Consider the following 21316-nt stretch of genomic DNA (forward strand, 5'->3'; position numbering starts at 1 on the left):
GCTGCATCTCAAGAGGAATGAATTGAATTCAAATTGGTGGTGATGATTGAAAATAGTCATGAGGGGACTTAATACCCACAATGCAAATTATTCAAATGTGTCCCTTCATATAGTGGAACGTCATTTTAAGCGGCCCGCCACATCATTTTAGAAGACCATGTGAAAATGATCATTTCACAACAAGATTACTATTGCAAGAACACATCATCAGGAGGGTAAAACTAACCTGTCTCACGACAGTCTAAACCCAACTGCCGTTCCCTATTAGTGGGTGAACAATCCAACGCTTGTTGAATTCTGCTTCAATGATCATTTCACGAGCCCCGCCACGTCCTTTCATGTGGCCCGCCACGTCCTTTTACGAGGCCTGTAAAAGCCTGGAAATAACGTGCATCAATAAAGCACCTAGTATTTATTGATACAAGTATTTTATCTTTTAATTTTGACAGAGAAACATTTAATATTTTGGAGTCAACATGTGCATAGTCATGTACATAGTGTATATACTATATATTTCAAATCACCTGACATGTATACTGTGTATATGTCCATCATTAATCATTTTTTTTTAACGTAATTTTTTTTATACATGTTATAGGTTATATATCTTTTATTATTGAATGTGATGAATATTTAATGGACCACAATGGAAACAAGCCTTTTGGCTTTTTGTGCCATCCATTTGCCTTTTTAAAGCATTACATGGATTCAATTCTTTAAGATGTCAATAAACTTCTCAATCAATCAATACTTACAATGGCCTATCTTCTAAACTTTATATTCCAAACTTTTTTTTGCTATCAAAAATAAATTAAAAAATACTTAAACATCTACTTGTTACCTTAACTTAGGATTTCAATGCAAGTTATCAAACAATCTGTTAAAATAATAAAATGCATGGGCAATTGTGTAATTATTTAATTAATAAGGGGGTTATACATTCATATTCAAGTATATTCACTGTTACAAGGTGCCCTCTTAGAGCAGTCATATATGCAGTGTGGCCCATAATGAAAGAGTTTGAGATCTCTGCTCTAAAGTCAAACTTTTTTTTTTTTGGAAACCAATTTTTACTTTGAAAATAATGACATTAAATTAGTTTGTACCGGAGTTGAACTGTCACCTTCATAAAAACCTTCAACTGCACAGGTAATGCTTTAAGTAACATTTTAACATCATACAAGTCTAAATAACAAGCTCTCCAACTTAATGCGTTAACGCACGCCATTAATCCCCTTACCTAAAAGGTGGCGTGGTTTGTTACACACACAGTGATCAGGCCAATGCATACGCCAGTGCTTTATCAGCACCTTGTTATTTGCAATATGATTGCAGAACTGTTCAAAATGTGCACTTAATACTTAACTGTTAACAAGTTTTGAGCAAATAAATGTTGTGCATTCAGGTAACAAGTTTTAAAAATGTTTGTGTATGACATTTTGACAGTAAAATTGCATTTGTGTCAAAATATCTTGGTCTTTTTTTTTTTTTAAAGTTATTTTAAATCATGCAAACAAGTAATTAACTGCTATTAATCAAAGCTAAAAAATGTGGTTAATTTGATTGAAAAAAATAATAATTTCACAGACAATTGTTAAAAAAATAAAATAAAATAAAAAGTTCACCAGAAATCCGTTTCTTTGGAACGAGTGTTGTAAAAAAGCTAAAGAAAATGCAAAACGCTGATGATTTGGGTGACATTGCACAATTTGACAGCTACGTTTTTGTGAATTTGAATTGGCTGCTACCATATTTTACGACAATAAAGGAGTCATATTATGATTTTTTTTCCCCCCTACATTTAATACTCTTCCTTGTGGTCTACATAACATGTAATGAGGGTTCGTTGCTCACAATCTTGCATAAATTATGTTTTACAGACCGCCTCTTCAGGATGCGCTGTTTAGTGGGCGGTCTAATTTACGTGCCTCCACTTCGACTGCGTCTTCTCCCCGTCAGCGATGTTTTCATAGTAAACTACATTGTATTAGCAATGGCAACTGCGGCGGATTCATGCCCCACAACAAGAGGATAGCGAAAAATAAGTATCTTATTGACTGCACCTCGTCGGGTGAAACTTCATCCATCCATCCATTTTTTACCGCTTGTCCCTTTTGGGGTCGCAAGGGGTGCTGGAGCCTATCTCAGCTGCATTCGGGCGGAAGGCCGGGGTACACCCTGGACAAGTCGCCACCTCATCGCAGGGCCAACACAGATAGACAGACAACATTCACACTCACATTCACACACTAGGGCCAATTTAGTGTTGCCAATCAAACTATCCCCAGGTGCATGTCTTTGGAGGTGGGAGGAAGCCGGAGTACCAGGAGGGAACCCTCGCATATATATGGATAATCTGCTGACGTAATTGATGGGAAATATGTCACAAAGTGGGAACATTCCAAAGAGTTCGTGTATCAGAAGTAGGCAAGATTATTTTATAAATATCTCTGTAATGCCTCAGCGGGTTTATTTCAAACTGTCATGACTTATGCAGATCCAAAATACACAACAGCAGGTACCAATAGGTAAGAAACGTTGGTTTTGCATAATAGGGCCCCTTTAAGGGGTGTTTGATTTTGGGTGTTCCACTGTAATATGATGTAAATATGCATTTCATTGTGTTTCCCCTAAAGAAAGTAACTGGCTGACTAGTAACCAAATTAACAAAGCTATTTTATTTTGGATTCCAAATCCAAACATTAACTACATTGATGACCCATAATGTTTCACAGTGCACGTTCAGCCTTTAGATGTGTAAAAATCTAAATAATACTACATGGTTCTAATGAGAATGTGTCATATTTCCACATTTGTTGCACCATATTGCCTCCGTAGCCTCCTGATAATGTCATTCCAGTCATGTAAATGTTCACACAGTGAGCTCATTTTCACTTCAAGAAGGCAACCTTTGCTCATCCTATTAATGCATGGCATTCACAGGGGGGGTGATAAAAGAGCAAAACATGATGGACAGGTAAGTTAAAATCCCTCAATTCTGCACATTATTTCTGGTTAAAACATTAAAACACATGAAAGACAGCAAAGAGGAATGAAGACTCCCAAGAAGCCCAGTTGCATATTTGGTACCTGTGGGGGATTTAGAGTTGCAGTCCTTTCTTCTGTGGGGAAGTGATCCAGTGCCATTTATTGAGCCCTCGTAGCTAATGCAGTCATAACAAAGCAGAGCTGTTCAAGGATACAAACAAAAAGAAAAAAAATATATATAGAGGGATGAGGTGATTGAATCTCACGATATATGACTTTTAAACAACGTTTAGAACAGCCCTGTGTGATGTTATGGCTGCTTTAGCCACCCTAACCCATAGCAACACACACTGTTGGGAGGAGAAGCAGCACAGGCTAGGATGGACACCTGTGAACAAACATGGTGGCAGGTGCTCAAGGAAGAAAAAAGGATGCGGAGTTAAAAGCGGCGGCAGCCTCAGAATGGAAGGGGAGTCAAAGTAATCCGTGGATAAAAGTGGAAAAACAAAGTGTTAGTAAAGCGGGAGAGTAAATGGGAAGCAGTTTAAGGGCTCAAAATTGGTGGATTTTATACTAAAATGTACTGTCAGTAGCCTCGGTTTCACTATGTAGTCCAGTCTAGTTCAGCTTGTAATGGTACGTACAGTTTGTTAATTGGCGTGATCATTTACGGAGTGCGCTACCGTCTACGAACAGTCGGAGTACAGTTACAGATTGAACTGTTTGCTATTCAAATAGTTGGCCCACTTAGGATGAAGAACATTAATCGGGCTACAGCAGGGGTCGGGAACCTTTTTGGCTGAGAGAGCCATGAAATCCAAATATTGTAAAATGTAAGAGCCATATAATATTTTTTTAACACTGAATACAATGCGTGCATTTTTAAGTAAGACAAACATTTTTTAGAGTATAAGTCTCTTATTCTTTTTAATAACATTGTTATTGTGAAGCTAACCAATAATAAATTAAATACTTCTTACCATTAATGCGACCCTCCTGTACCCCGAGGGACAGCTGGGATTGGCTGAGCCACCCGCAACCTTGAACAGGTGCAGTAGAAAACGGATGGGTAGATTCAAATGCATGAGAATGTTTTATACTTTGAACTTTATTTTAACACTGTGATTTCCAGCGGAATTAGTCATTACTTATCGTGTTAAGCAATGTCAGCTAAGATGTATCTGAGAGCCAGATACAGTCGTCAAAAGAGCCACATCTGGCTCGCGAGCCATAGGTTCCCTACCCCTGGGCTACAGCATAAGAAATAATAAGCCCTGTTTACACTGCACACCAAATCTGATTTTTTTGCCCCCAAGTGACACAGACCGGATATTTTTTGCCAATCCAAAAGTGTTTCAAACGGATGTTTTCGCATCAGATCAAGAGGTAGTCCGAATCCAATTTGAATCTGATCTTTTCAAATGTGACTCGAGTTGCAACGGAAATGCGACCAGATTGCGACTTTTACGTCATAGTTTTCCATCATCTGCCTACTTCCTTTACACAACAGCCACGGCACAAACCCACTAACAGGCTGGTCTGTCGTCCATGTTTTCTCGTGTAGTAGCAAGTTCCTCATTTACGCAATCCGGTGTTCTGTCGAAATGAGCCGCTTTGTCGAAAAAAGCCACCAGGGCTGTCTATCGATTTACGCTGTTGCCGCATCAAAAAATTATACCTTAAGTTTCGAAACGCAGATTTAGATATCAAATAAAATATATAATAAAATAATCACTTACTTGTAGCACAAGTGACAAGTCAATTCTTAATCTACAAGAGGTAGCTCATTTCGATAGATCAACTTATGGTCAATTTCCTTTATTTTCACTTTATCGAACAGCGCATGCAAGTGACATTGGGACCACATTGGGACCTGTGCACGTTTACCGTATTTTCCGGAGTATAAATCGCACCGGAGTATAAGTCGCACCTGCCGACAATGCATAATGAAGAAGGAAAAAAACATATAAGTCGCACTGGAGCCCGGCCAAACTATGAAAAAAACTGCGACTTATAGTCCGAAAAATACGGTATATACTCGAGTCTGAAAAATAAAAATGTTTACTTGCAGTGTAAACAGTCGGCTAGAAAAAAATCAGATTTTGAAAAGAAAATCAGATTTGGGCCTCTTTTGCCTGCAGTGTAAACATAGTCAAATTCTACTACACAATACAAAACTGGCATACAAAACAGGAGTTCAGAACATCCAGAGAAAGGGTCTCTAAGGAAAATAAGGTTATCCTGGCTAGCACTAACCTGATGTGAGGATTATCTGTCAACCAATCAATGCCTCACCTTTGGATAACATTACACATAATACAGCATCCGTGCTGCTAGCTAACAACGTTCAATTAGAAAATCCAAACATTGGAGTAAAGAACAGAACTGTACTGCTCTGTGGTAGCAGGGCCCGTGAGTTATTTAGGAAAGTAGATGTATTAGTGAAAGTTAAGAGATCAATCTTGTTTAATAGACTATTCCCAATGTTACATTGATTGATTGATTGATTGAAACTTTTATTAGTAGATTGCACAGTACAGTACATATTCAATTGACCACTAAATGGTAACACCCGAATACGTTTTTCAACTTGTTTAAGTCGGGGTCCACGTTAACCAATTCACGGTAGAAACAAAATGTTCACTTTCATCATTTGAGTCCTGTTCGTACCTGCGAAAGCTTTGGAAATCCTCTCTTTCTTCCACTCCCAGGGCTGGTCGTACTCCTCGGGGGGTCGCTCGTCGTCCTGGGGCAGTCGGCTCTCTCGAGGGCAGCGTGAGCGCTCGGGGTCAGAGTCCCCACCGTTCTCGGCGGGCTCGTACGGTGTGTCGTAGAGGGGCAGCTGCTTGGAGGCGCCGTCCTTAGGACCTCGGCTGTTGGATCGGATTTCTGAAAGGGAGTAGAAAAGAGCGGCCGTCAATGTTATTGCTCGGAAACTGCTCTTGTTTGGTTAAGTTCTGTCGGGTCACGTCTGGCAACAAACAGAAGCCCCGAAAAATCATCTGTTTTGGTTATAAAAAGAACATGTGTTGCACGTGCAATCATTTCCAACAGCTGGACATGTTTTAGTCTAAGTAGCCAGGACTTCCTTGTCTTAGATCACCTACTCTAATTCCACTCGGGGGATACTCGGACGTTCTTAGACCAGCTGGGAGACATCCGGAATACATGTGGAGGAAGAACGGTACTTCTTTGACTACGCTACTCAAAATGGAAGAAGATCCTTTGAAATCATTGCCTCAGAGTCGTAACAGAAAACCCGGTATTTATCCAGCACTGCCTTTTACAAAGAATCCAGCGAATTCCAAAATTCCTACAACTGTAAGCCTTTCAAACAATGACACAAATCAAGTCATCAGATAATCAGATGGCATCAAGGCCATCATCTGGTGTTACATATAACAGCAACGATTGCTTTTAACACTAAAGGACACCGCTGCTCCTGGTTTGCAAAATTTCTTTGACATAGACATCTTCGCGTTTCTGTTACAGCTCTGGAACTATCTCACCCCAATTATGTTGTTTATAAAACAGCAACACAGAAAAGATGTAGAGAAATGTTGGCTTTCATTCAAAATAAGTTGGGTTTTAGGCAGAGCTTCTCCTCTGAAGGCCTTACCAAACTATACTGTAAAAGTGAGCAGATCTCACTGATCTGGGTCTAGATCAGGAATATTCAATTAAATTGTTTTAGAACCACATTTCCAGAAAGCTAATGACTTCTCCTTTAACTATTATTTTTATTTTAAGACGGCACAATCTCTGCAGTGGTCATTTGTTATCGGTTTTACATTTCTGAACCAAAAAACAGCCCTGTTATGCAAAATATAAATGCCCAGTGTAGTAGTGTACACTGGGCCTTAGGTGGATAAAAGGTAAATGCAATGTGTACACTAGTCCAAGTTCCTGAAACACTACAGTGTTTTTAGTAATCTGCTACAAAAAGGTTTGTCTCCTAAACAAGGCGACGGGTATGGTGTCATTACTGGGCCAGATTTGACCCCCGGGATGCCAGTTGAATACTCCTGGTCTAGACTGTTGTTGGGGGACTTGTTGACCGTTCGTCCATCTAATTTCAAAAATTGTTATTTCGTTAATACCTCTTTTAGTAATTGAGTAATCTATTAATTAATTTGTTCGATAAGATGGGTAACAGAACAAAACACACTTTATCGGGAAACAGTTGAAATAAACAAGGATTGTTCTGATTACTTTTATTTGTTCTTCTCATACATAACATTGAAATTGCACTTTTACCATGGAAGCATCAATAACTCAGTGATTCATTTAAAAATGAATAAGTTTAAAAAAAAACCCGAGTAGTCTACACCCAGGTAAAAGTGGATAAATAAATAACCAAACTAAACAAAGAGACTCTCTGATAAAGTCAAGCTCTGTTTGACTAACCCCAACCCTAAACCACTAACCCCCTAACCCCACTTTCTCTGCAAACATGTTACAACGCTGTCTGTCTTAGTTTTAATTGATCGCAAAACCTTTAACAACTTCTTCCGTCTTCTTTGGGCCCTTTCTCTCTTTTCCTTTCTCTCTTTCCCCCTCTTCTTTGAGCCAATTCTGTCAGGCCACATCACCAGAAGTGCAACCGAGATCACTGTGGATACACTGCTCTCATGAACGCTCTTTTAGAGCAGACTGGGAGAGTTTTTACTAACATGTTAAACGATTAATCAGAATACAAAACAAAGCTTTTTCTTTAATCTAATTAATTGATGCAATCAATGAATCATTGCAGCCCTACTCCTCATACTGTGCAGGGTAACTGCAGAGGCTGGAGCCTATGCCAGCTGGCTAAGACTACAGCCTGCATTATTCTCCTACAACCGTTTTAAAATGCCATGATCTTGCCTTAACATTTTTTTTCCTATGTTGATATCCATGTTACATCTCACCTCAATGCCACCTGACCGAAACTAGCATGCACTCTTATCCTTTCATCCCCCGTGAAGAGATACTCCTAATGAATGTGCCCTTGAGAAACTGCCCTCTCCGCCTCCTCATTGCCTCTCTCTGCTCATTTGAAGCTGTTAGCGGCCCATCCTATTCTTCATGAACCCGTTAGCGGCCAACATGGATGTGAAAAGAATGAAATATTATGCCACACCGCTGCATAATTGCCTTCCAGCCCAGGGGAGCTCTTGCGGAAAAATGAGCAATGCATTTGAGGAGCCTAATGGCGCTAGCTAGCAGCATGTGCCGTGGTGGCGGCGGAGTGAGGTGAAGCTGCCGGGTTGCATGTATCCACGTAATCCCACATTAGGCACGCTCACACTCTTTGATCTGGCTGCTAATATGCTTGGTATTACGAGATCCCCGGCAAAGTCGAGGTCCAAGCTCCCCTGCTGAGGAGCAAATAGCTGTGGAAGAGCGTCAAAGAAGCAAAAGGGATGATACGAGTGGAGGAAGCCTTTAATTGGAGGCACACTTGTAAAACAAAGGATAACTCAGGAAACAGAGTGGACCGACACCAGCAGATGACATGGCACCCCAAACCATCACTGATGGTGGAAACTTTACACTAGACTTCAGGCAACGTGGATCCTGTGCCTCTCCTGTCTTCCTCCAGACTCTGGGACCTCGATTTCCAAAGGAAATGCAAAATTTGCATGGTTGGGTGATGGTTTGGGGTGCCATGTCATCTGCTGGTGTCGGTCCACTCTGTTTCCTGAGATCCAGGGTCAATGCAGCCGTCTACCAGCAAGTTTTAGAGCACTTCATGCTTCCTGCTGCTGACCTGCTCTATGGAGATGGAGATTTCAAGTTCCAACAGGACTTGGCGCCTGCACACAGCGCAAAATCTACCCGTGCCTGGTTTACGGACCATGGTATTTCTGTTCTAAATTGGCCCGCCAACTCCCCTGACCTTAGCCCCATAGAAAATCTGTGGGGTATTGTGAAAAGGAAGATGCAGAATGCCAGACCCAAAAACGCAGAAGAGTTGAAGGCCACTATCAGAGCAACCTGGGCTCTCATAACACCTGAGCAGTGCCAGAAACTCATCGACTCCATGCCACGCCGCATTAACGCAGTAATTGAGGCAAAAGGAGCTCCAACCAAGTATTGAGTATTGTACATGCTCATATTTTTCATTTTCATACTTTTCAGTTGGCCAACATTTCTAAAAATCCCTTTTTTGTATTAGCCTTAAGTAATATTCTAATTTTGTGACACACGGAATTTTGGATTTTCATTTGTTGCCACTTCAAATCATCAAAATTAAATGAAATAAACATTTGAATGCATCAGTCTGTGTGCAATGAATAAATATAATGTACAAGTTACACCTTTTGAATGCAATTACTGAAATAAATCAAGTTTTTCAAAATATTCAAATTTACTGGCTTTTACCTGTATATATATATATATATATATATATATATATATATATATATATGAAATACTTGACTTGGTGAATTCTAGCTGTAAATATCCTCCTCCCCTCTTAACCACGCCCCCCGACCACGCCCCCCGAAATCGGAGGTCTCAAGGTTGGCAAGTATGGTACACAGACAACATTGATTTAATCTGATCATCATTTGGATTAGAATATTACTGTGTACATGGACACTGAAAAAAAAGATCTGATTATGACGTGCATTTTCATGCATCATGCATTAAATCGGAATACTTTACTTTGACATGCGCAGAATCTAACAAACGGAAAGGTGTGTTAATATTTATGCTATGGTGCCATCTTTTGGACGAGTTCTCTCACTGCAGGTGCTGAAGAAGCAGTAGACCTCTTCTGTTGTCAAACATGGCTGTGTGCATGTCTGTGTGTCCAACGTTATCATGGTATGAATTTATCTTTTTTTCTTCGATTCACTACTTTTGTCTTACCTCTCTTTTTGAAATGTAGCTGTTACGTGCTTTTTGTGATTATGTACGTGTTGCGGCGCGTCTTCATGTTTGAACATTCTGTGTATGTGTTTGAGGCTAGCTAGCACTTGGAGTAGCTGTAATGTCGTGAATAAAATAGCTCGTAAAGACGACAACATGATCCCTTCTTTTATTGTTACATCGACACATGACACTCCAGAACATACTTTTGTTATTGCTAGTCTCGTTTTAAAGCAACAAACTCAACAGTAAATAATGCTACCTGTGTACAAGTTGAATGGAGGGAGACCGCAGCAAAACAATCGCTTAATTCCGAAACTAATGAATTTAGTCCCCACTCCACCACCGAAGTATGGCTGACATCCAAGACATGCACAGTAAGGATCATTCTAACCCAAATTTCCAAACGATGTGTTTTCATGCGCTACAATCCGGATGACTTTTGGCATAAAACACCCGTCTCGATCGGAATTAAATTTTGATCCAAACGTGTGTGACCGGGTCAGAATATTCCAAATGGCATGTTAGCCTTTTAATCTGAATAAATGTATCCATGTGCGCATAGCTATTGTTATGATTTTATCCTTCTTGCCTGTATGGAGTTGAGTATTTGAGAAGTAAACATTAAACCATTTTTTATGTTTAAACCTTAACCACCTTTAAACATACTTATTACCCCAAATTCTACCGCTGATGATTCATCTTAGATAACAAATAACTGGGTATGACAAACAATGAAAATATTTAATCGCGATTAATCAAATGCTTTCATTATTAGGTTATAATAATTTATGATTGATCCTAAATAGACATTTTATCTTTACTAAGTTTACCTTAATCAAATGTATACCGAACATTGGGCTGGACATTTTGTTTTATCCATCCATCCGTTTAAAAATAGAATGATCGGAAAACCATGATTGATGAATGCACTTTGTTAATGGCTGGCTAGCTAGCTCAAATGCTAACATGAATCAAATAAGTGTTGAATACTATTGCACTGAGAGACTGTATTGAAACATTTTCTACTGGGATATAACGATTAAACTGCAATTAAACGGCTAGTTTTACATTTTTAAATAAAAATAATCTTAAGATTGTTATTGATAAACCTTCAATAAACTTTGATAAACAAACATTTAGTAAACAAACTTCAATTAAGAAAGTTTAATAAACTAACCACACCACAATCTAAACTTATATGGAGTAACTGACGTGTTCAATTGTGCACATTGAACTTACAAGCTCTGCTTTCTTATAACAGCATAATCGTTTTACACTCAGAGACGGAGGTGTTTTTGCGGTGCGTTCAGGGACCGCTTGAACAGAGTAGGACGCCACAACACCTGGCAGAAATAATAAAACAACATTTTATTTGGCGCATACTTTTCATTTGAATAAATCTTGACGTGCTACCAAACCAATATTTTAAACAATAAAAGTGTGGCCGTTAAAACAGATTAAATACCAAGACAAACACTATCAGTTAAGCATTAGAAACACAAACAATGCAAATTAGTGGGTTTTCTAACATTGTGTCTGTCTGTTAGTTCATTTAAAAAAAAAAACTTGGTCAAAATATCTCAGTGTGTGTTTAAGTACTTTGTGAGCGCATTCTAACAATACTGTGATAATGATAACTGTGATAATTTTAGCCACGATAATCGTTATGTTAAATGTTCATATCGTTACACCCGTAACTGGGTAAAACAAAGTACCGTATTTTCCGGACCATAGGGCGCACCGGACTATAAGGCGCACTGCTGATGAATGGTCTATTTTTTTAAATCTTTTTTCCATATATTAGGCGCAACGGATTATAGGGCACATTAAAGGAGTCATATTATTATTATTTTTTTCTAAATTGAAAACACTTCCTTGTGGTCTACATAACATGTAATGGTGGTTCTTTGGTCAAAATGTTGCATAGATTATGTTTTACAGATCATCTTCAAGCCGCTTTCTGACAATTCCGGATGTGCCGTTTTGTGGGTGGTCTTATTTACTTACCTACCTTCGGCAGGGTCTTCTTCCCGTCATCTTTGTTGTAGCGGTGTAGCGTGCAAGGACGGGAGTGTCAAAAGATGGAACTAAATGTTTTAATGACATTCAGACTTTACTTAAATCAACAACGGAGCAGCATCTCCTCATCCGGAAACAACAACACAGGAAATGTGTCCCGTGAAAAAATGTCCGACCGGAACTCTAATAACTAAAGTTCCTTGGGTGAATAATGTAAACTCACTACACCGGTATGTTTTAGCGCTTTCATGGCGAGTTTACTGACAGATATAAGAACTTTACACTACTTTATATTAGAAATGGCAACAGTGGAGGATGAATGTCTCATTACAAGAAGATATAGGAACAAGAAGAAGCCTATAGACTACGGCGTCGGACTACAAAGGCAGACTCACACAATTTTTCAGGACTTCTACAGATTCCAAATGCAGATCAGCAGGTACCAAAAGGTAAGAAAAGTTGCTTTTGTATAATATTGCGAAACAAAACGTCAGATAATATGTCTTACCTTATACACACACACCATAATATATGTTTAATGCGCCGACAATTATTAAAGCGGTGCGGCTTCATAGCTTACCAAAGTCTTAGTAATGATAAATAAATAAATGGGTTGTACTTGTATAGCGCTTTTCTACCTTCAAGGTACTCAAAGCGCTTTGACACTACTTCCACATTTACCCATTCACACACACATTCACACACTGATGGAGGGAGCTGCCATGCAAGGCGCTAACCAGCACACCTTAAGGAGCAAGGGTGAAGTGTCTTGCTCAGGACACAACGGACATGACGAGGTTGGCAATAGGTGGGGATTGAACCAGGGACCCTCGGGTTGCGCACGGCCACTCTTCCACTGCGCCACGCCGTCCCTAGTAAAACATCTTGGTATATTTTTGAGCGCCGTGTGTAATGTTCTATATTTTCAATGGAACATTTAAAAAGTTGGTGTTGTTTACTTGAGACATATTGCAATCATAGTGCTGTCTACACTTATCTCTTATGTTTGACTGCCATCTACTGGTCACACTTATCATTGCACCATGTTCCAAATAAAATAGCTTCGAGGTGAGTAAGCTCAACCAAACGTATTCCGTACATTAGGCGCACCGGGTTATAAGGTGCACTGTCGAGTTTTGAGAAAAAAATATGATTTTAAGTGCGCCTTATAGTCCAGAAAATATGGTATGACATTTTATAATGCAATGATTGATTCAACATGCAAAACAAGACACACTATTAACTAATAATAATGAGAATGTGTAGTAATATGGGAATTAAATCATTCTTAGCTTTTAAATGTCTATGAATCAGTTTTTAATGTCACTCTACTCCCTTCTATCTTTTCTCTGTTAGCTCCTGTTGAGACATGTTAGGTGAGCTGGTTGCGGACATATCCGTCTAAGAGAATGACAGTGATTGGCATGACATTGAATGTCTTTCAAGTTGCAACACAGTCTGTGTGACCTATGGCCTCTGTTCAAGGTCAGAGTTCAGGCGCCGCACCCTCCTCCCCCCTCCACACGCCCCAGGATGCCACGTTTCCTGTTCCTCCACTTCCTCGCTTAACCTCCACCTTTTTAAAAGGGTTAATAGCGGGGAGAGACGGCGGGACACGTGGGAGCGCTACGGCTAAATTCTGATTAGTCAGTTGGAAAGTTCTCAAGTGTTGCAAGTGTTGTAAAAACTTAAAACCTCCAGAAAGAGTGCTTCATTAAAGCTTCAACAGCCGCGCAGCATTGACCACAACCATCTGTTAAATGCCACTGAAAGGATGTTGGGGGGGGGGGGGGGGGGGGGGGGGGGTGTAGCACAGCAAACTGCATTCAACCTTTAAACCATTTACGCCAGTGATAAAACTCAGTCACGAATATGTGACCGTAAACTCAGAGCCAGTTGAATGCAAAGTGAATGAAAACGCTTGGTAATTGGAAAGCACCACTCTTTATTATCCTCCTGTCCCATTCTATACTCTCATTTCTGTATGCATTGATTGTTCCATTCAAATAATTCTACTTGTATTGCCTTTTGTAAAGTGGCTTTGATTTTTTTCCGAAAAGTGTTTCTAAATAAAATGTTATCATTATTATTTTATTAACAATGTTAAAAGTCCCATCGTTGTGAGGAGCTGTGAGTGTGTGGTGGTGTGCACTTTGTAACTTTTTACAAGTCCTTCTGCGAACCAGTGTCATTTGCAGTGAATAGTTGTGTTTCGTAGCGATGCCTCCATGAGGGTGTGGCACACTCACTGGCTGTATTGACACTGCAGATACTGTGTTGGTGTTTCATTATGGCACGAGTTGCCGGATTAAAAAAAGTCACTAAATTTGACCTGAAAGTAAAATTGCAAATATAATTTGATATGTCCCGATTAGTGTTGTCCTGATACCAATATTTTGGTACCGGTACCAAAATTATTTAGATACTTTTCGGTACTTTTCTAATTAAAGGGCACCACAAAAAATTGCATTATTGGCTTTATTTTTAACAAAAAATCTTACGGTATATTAAACATATGTTTCTTATTGCAAGTTTGTCCTAAATAAAATAGTGAGCATACAAGACAACTTGTCTTTTAGTAGTAAGTAAGCAAACAAAGGCTCCTAATTAGTCTGCTGACATATGCAGTAACATATTGTGTCATTTTCCATTCTGTTATTTTGTCAAAATTATTAAGGACAAGTGGTAGAAAAAATATTATTAATATACTGGTTAATTTACTGTTAATATCTGCTTACTTTCTTAGCATGTTCTATCTACACTTCTGTTAAAATGTAATAATCACTTATTCTACTGTTGTTTAATAGTATCACAGTACTATACTAATACCGGTTTACCGTACAACCTTAGTCCCTATCAACATTTTTGGCCTCCAATCCCAATCCAATTTTTAGCCTGACATTTAATCCACTTCAGAGCCCCTATCTGTAACTTCGACAATAGATAATAGAAGTGAAACTATTTCCTAGCAAGTAACTAAGGTAAACAACAACACGTGTTTTGTAAACTTATCATTTAGATTTTTCTAGTATTGTTGTGAATCTCATTATGTATACAATTTGGCGGTATTGAATGCTACATACATTTGATCAACAAAATAAAGGGGTTCGTTCACAATAATTAAATACAATCAAAACCTACCATTGGAATGATTTGGGATTCAGTCCCTGAGTTTCAAACAATAACAAAAAAGATCGAAAAAAACGACAACTTTTTTTACCAAACTTTTTTTTTTTAAGTCATCATTTTAGTATTGTTTATATAATGATGCTATACTAAGTATCAATATCATCAACATCTGGATCGATCACCTCTATTTTAAGTTGAAGCATCAGCACTTACCTTTTTGTGTTGCTCGGAGTGTGTGTGTGTGTGTGTGTGTTCTTGTATTTCTACCCTTACGGAGACGTCAACAAGTTAGAACCAAAATCATGGTCTCAATACAGAAAACCATTGCATCTACCGTATTTTTCGGACTATAAGTCACAGTTTTTTTCATAGTTTGGCCGGGGGTGCGACTTATACTCAGGAGCGACTTATGTGTGAAATTATTAACACATTACCGTAAAATATCATATAATATTATTTAGCTCATTCACGTAAGAGACTAGACCAGGGGTCGGCAACCCATCCATCCATCCATTGTCTACCGCTTAGTCCCTTCGGGGTCGCGGGGGGCTCTGGAGCCTATCTCAGCTACAATCGGGCGGAAGGCGGGGTACACCCTGGACAAGTCGCCATCTCATCGCAGGGCCAAGGGTCGGCAACCCAAAATGTTGAAAGAGCCATATTGGACCAAAAATACAAAAACAAATCTGTCTGGAGCCGCAAAAAATTAAAAGCCATATTACATACAGATAGTGTGTCATGAGATATACATTGAATTAAGAGGACTTAAAGGAAACTAAATGAGCTCAAATATAGCTACAAATTAGGCATTATGGTGCAATATGTACATATAGCTAGCCTAAATAGCATGTTAGCATCGATTAGCTTGCAGTCATGCAGTGACCAAACATGTCTGATTAGCACTCCAACAAGTCAATAACATCAACAAAACTCACCTTTCATACACAACGTTAAAAGTTTGGTGGACAAAATGAGACAGAAAAAGAAGTGGCATAAAACACGTCCTAGAAAGTCGGAGAAAGTTATACATGTAAACAAACTACGGTGAGTTCAAGGACCGCCAAAATTAGTAGGACAAAACGGCGCTCGCCAAATACTCGAATCAGTGAAGCATGTTTAATATAAACAGTGTGCTTTGTAACAATTAGGGAGGTTTGTGTCATGTTTGTCCTCCTACAGAAACCCTATTAAAACAAAAAATTGATTTTTTTTCTGCCTCATCTTTTTCCATTTTTCATACATTTTTGAAAAAGCTCCAGAGAGCCACTAGGGCGCCGCTAAAGAGTCGCATGTGGCTCTAGAGCCACGGGTTGCCGACCCCTGGTCTAGACGTATACGATTTCATGGGATTTAGCGATTAGGAGTGACAGATTGTTTGGTAAACGTATAGCATGTTCTATATGTTATAGTTATTTGAATGACTCTTACCATAATATGTTACGTTAACATACCAGGCACGTTCTCAGTTGGTTATTTATGCTTCATATAACATACACTTATTCAGCCTGTTGTTCACTATCCATCCATCCATTTTCTACCGCTTATTCCCTTTGGGGTCGCGGGGGGCGCTGGAGCCTATCTCAGCTACAATCGGGCGGAAGGCGGGGTACACCCTGGACAAGTCGCCACCTCATCGCAGGGCCAACACAGATAGACAGACAACATTCATACTCACATCCACACACTAGGGCCAATTTAGTGTTGCCAATCAACTTATCCCCAGGTGCATGTTTTTGGAGGTGGGAGGAAGCCGGAGTACCCGGAGGGAACCCACGCATTCACGGGGAGAACATGCAAACTCCACACAGAAAGATCCCGAGCCCGGGATTGAACCCAAGTCTACTCAGGACCTTCGTATTGTGAGGCAGATGCACTAACCCCTCTGCCACCGTGAAGCCTGTTGTTCACTATTCTTTATTTATTTTAAATTGCCTTTCAAAAGTCTATTCTTGGTGTTGGGTTTTATCAAATAAATTTCCCCCAAAAAATGCGACTTATACTCCAGTGCGACTTATATTGTTTTTTTCCTTCTTTGTTATGCATTTTCGGCCGGTGCGACGTATACTCTGGAGCGACTTATACTCCGAAAAATACGGTAATAGAGAATGTCTCATTAGGTGGTGAAATCTATCAAAATTAGGGTGGTCCCAAAAAGGAGGAATTGCTCAAATTGACTGTGTGTCGCTTTTAAAAGTGCTCCCCCTTTGGTCAACATATGAAATAACAAGTGTGGATTATGATTATTTCATATTTTTATTTTTGCTTTATGTAATTTTCTGCAAAGCAATGCATTGCCTTGGGTACGAATTGTGCTCTATAAACCAACTTTCTTCGCCTTTAGTACAAGACTACACGGTCATGCTGAAAAAGGATTAAAGCCACCAGCGATACCGGTATGAAAATACACCAAGGCGAGCGGTAATGTCCTCCCAAGCTAGCAAAATTAACTGATAAGACATGCAATTGCAACCAGGCACTTAATTTTCCCCCACACATTAATATCTATGGTATGCCTGAAGTATTTCTGCTAAAACGCCCACTGAATGCTGTAAAAAATGACATAATTAAGATGTGAACACAGTGTGGAGTGAGAAGTAGCTGCAGGGGCAGTCAGCAAGCTTCCACGTGCTGCCATTGTCCACATCAGTGCGGCGTGGACGCACTGAGAGGAGTTATATTATAGAGGACGGGGGGGGCGCGCCCACACGTTATGTGTCAGTCAGGCATCTGGCCGACAAGGGAAGGTGTTTGCTCCTTGACCCGTGATGGCCTAGCTGTTGACCGTACCTCCGGAGCCACGAGGAGGCTTTGCGCCCAGAATACTAAACAAAACATGCCTTTCAAATGTTGCTGTCATGTGTCACAGTATATGAGGGATTAAACAACAAGATTCAATTATCATTGTATATTTAGACGCGAAATAGCGTAAGCTTTAAATGAATAATTCCCCCTCCCTCGTGGCACGAGCATGTCTCTTTTATTGTCTTACTTGCTGCTGTGACTCCATTAGCCACCCACAGACAGAACAAAAGGAAGCACAGCGTTTGTTCGCCATGTCTCTTTTCTTACACTGTGCTACTTTGCCAAGTCGTCTTACTGTCACACATATCATTGTTTGTGTGTCCTAATTCTGGATAAAACCACAGATGAAACTGTGTGAACATTTCATATAACCTCATGACAACCAGTGTTTGTGTTTTGCATAACACAGCTATTTTATTTAAAAAAATATGTAACTCAAAACAAATATGCCAAAAACAAATTAGCGTATTTTCTGGACCATAGGGCGCACCGGATTATAAAGCGCACTGCCGATGAGCGGGTCTATTCAGGTCTTTTTTCAATACAAAAGGTGCACCGGATTATAAGGCGCAATAAAGGGGTCGTAATATGATTTTTTTTCTAAATGTAAAACACTTCCTTGTGGTCTACATAACATGTAATGGTGGTTCTTTGGTCAAAATGTTGCATAGATGATGTTTTACAGACCATCTTCAAGCCGCTTTCTGACAGTCGCTTCAGGATGCACCGTTTTGAGGGCGGTCTTATTTACGTGGCTCACCTTCGACAGCGTCTTCTGCCCGTCATCTTTGTTGTAGCGTGCAAGGACGGGAGTGGAAGAAGTGTCAAAAGATGGAGCAAACTGTTTTAATGACATTCAGACTTTACTTAAATCAATAACGGAGCAGCATCTCCTCATCCCTGGCTCACTAGTGCAACAACAAGGCCGGAAATGTGTCCCGTGAAAATAAAGTCCGACCTGGACCCTCTAATAACTAAAGTTTCTTGGGTAAATAATCTAAACTCACTACACCGGTATGTTTTAGTGCTTTCATGGCGAGTTTACTGACAGATATAAGTAAGAACTTTGCACTACTTTATATTATAAATGGCAACAGCGGAGGATGAATGTCCCATAACAAGAAGACAGAGAAAAAGAAGAAGCTTATCGACTACGGTATCTCACGGACAACAAAGGCGGACGCGCACAAATTTTCAGGATTTATGCAGGACCCAAATACACATCAACAGGTACCAGAAGGTAAGCAAAGTTGCTTTTGCATAATATTGCAAAAAAAAACAAAAAAACACCAGATAATATGTCTTACCTTATGCACACACCATAATAATACTCGTATAACGTAGCAGCATCTTCTAATCCGTGGCTCACCAGTGCAACAACGCCGGAAATGTGTCCCGTGATAAGCCGTCCGACCGGAACTCTCTAATAACTATAGTTCTGTGGGTGAATTATGTAAAGTCACTACACTGGTAGTTTTTAGCGCTTCCATAGCAAGATATAAGTTACAACTTTACACTACTTTATATTAGAAATGGCAACAGCAGAGGATGAATGTCACATAACAAGAAGATAGTGAAAAAGAAGAAGCTTATCGACTACGGAATCGGCACAGACTACAGTGGCGGACATGCGCAAATTTTCAGGACTTATGCAGATCTCAAATACACATCAGCAGGTACCAGAAGGTAAGAAAAGTTGGTTTTGCATAATATTGTGAAACAAAACGCCAGATAATATGTCTGCTAATGGGTGCCATTATGCGGTCCTTATAAACACACCATAGTAATACTTGTATCTCCGACTACGGTAGCCGTAACGGGCCGACAATCCATCAAGCAGTGCGGCTTCATAGTCGCACTAAAACATTGACAGATTTTTGAGTGCCGTGTGTAATGTTCTTTATTTTCAATGGAACATTTAGAGTTTTGGTGTTGTTTACTAGCGTCATATTGCAGTCTACACGTATATCTTATGTGTGACTGCCATCTACTAGTCACACTTATCGTTACATCATGTACCAAATAAAATAGTATCAAGGTCGGTAAGGACAACCAGAATTATTCCGTACATTAGGCGCACCGGGTTTATTAGGTGCACTGTCGATTTTTGAGAAAATGAAAGGATTTTAGGTGTGCCTTATAGTCCGAAAAATACGGTACTGCTGCAGAGGATGCTGGTTTTTAGGATAATTATCATCATGACCAAATAATAAGGCGATCGTGTAGTTTAACTCGACGAAGCTGTTCAAGCGTACCACTGCTATTCTGCGTTATACTGAAGCAGGATGAGTCTAATTCCAGCCAAGAATGTTAAAAAAAATATCTAAAAGGCGAACAAACTTTGCTAAACAACCTTTGAACAGACTTTGGTAAACAGACTTTCGTGAATAAATTTCGGTAAACAGACTTTTACAAACAAACTTCGATAAACTCACGGACCGGTGACACTGCTATTTACTCGTGAAGCAAACTACATAGCGCATTCATTTCTAACTAGCCAGCTTGAATGCTAACACAAATTAAAGAGGCATTAAAGTACCAGTCCAGTGGAAAAACAAGTTCAATCAATCAATCAATTTATATAGCCCTTAATCACAAATGTCTCAAAGGGCTGCACAAACCATAACGACAGTTGCCTCAATATTGAAGATATTGTCAAATACTGTATATTTGATGTATTATGACACCAGAAGACTTACAAAGTGTGTGAGTAAATAGATACGATCAAAGTAGTATTAATCTAATGGACATTTTGGAGCCATTTCAAGAGTTAATTAGGAATGACATAGCAGGAGTACCCACAGATCCCTTCCCCATCAAACAACAATGCTAATCAAGCAGATTTTGTGAGCGCCAACAACGATTAGTTAGGGAAAAATTATGATCCAGAACCTTATATTTTTGAGCCCGAATACAAAGAGGATGTGAAGTGAAATTAATTATTTTAATATAGCCCTTTTTTCTAGTGGCTCAAAACGCTTTGCATAGTAAAACCCATTATCTAAGTTGCATTCAAACCAGTGTGGGTGGCACTGGGAGCAGGTGAATCAAATATTTTGCCCAAAGGACACAAAGGTAGTGACTAGGATGGCAGAGGTGGGTATCGAACCTGGAACCCTTAAGTTTCTGGCACGGCTACTCTACCAACCGAGCCACACTGCCCCAATTAGCAATAGGTCGTAGAAACTTAGTGCTAAACGGATGCAAACACTATTGCATCAGCAGCATTGCGAGGTGCTAAATATACAAACTAACCATAATAAACCATAACCAAACAAACACTTACTGTGATATTTCCACTCCCGCTGGGATCACAATCCTCACGAAGGGTTAAAAAAAAGTTGCCGCAACTAGGGATGTGAAAGTCGACCAGCCTCTCGGTCCATGGCCACGTTTGTCTACTACCAGCTGAGAGATGCATGAATTATAATCTACAATTTACTTTTAGCAATTTTGAGACAAAGTTAGCATTAGCTCACTGCTGTCAATGCATCGCTAAAATAAGCCATCTTTGTTA

The 21316-nt window shown here is 39.6% G+C and overlaps 1 protein-coding gene across 3 annotated transcripts in view; it reads right to left on the reverse strand.

Moving 5' to 3' along the window:
* LOC133608874 (SH2 domain-containing adapter protein F-like) overlaps nucleotides 1–21316 on the reverse strand; it is a 235902-nt gene that overhangs the window by 52062 nt on the left and 162524 nt on the right. For 2 of the 3 annotated variants that reach the window (XM_061964481.2, XM_061964478.2), the window contains exon 3: nucleotides 5659–5877. In XM_061964481.2, coding sequence (XP_061820465.2) covers nucleotides 5659–5877 — 219 coding nt within the window. Of the gene's footprint in view, nucleotides 1–3090; nucleotides 3190–5658; nucleotides 5878–21316 lie in introns of all 3 variants that reach the window. The other variant, XM_061964479.2, reaches the window with a different exon arrangement.

This window comes from Nerophis lumbriciformis, linkage group LG06 (assembly GCF_033978685.3).
Source record: "Nerophis lumbriciformis linkage group LG06, RoL_Nlum_v2.1, whole genome shotgun sequence".
Lineage (NCBI taxonomy): Eukaryota > Metazoa > Chordata > Actinopteri > Syngnathiformes > Syngnathidae > Nerophis > Nerophis lumbriciformis.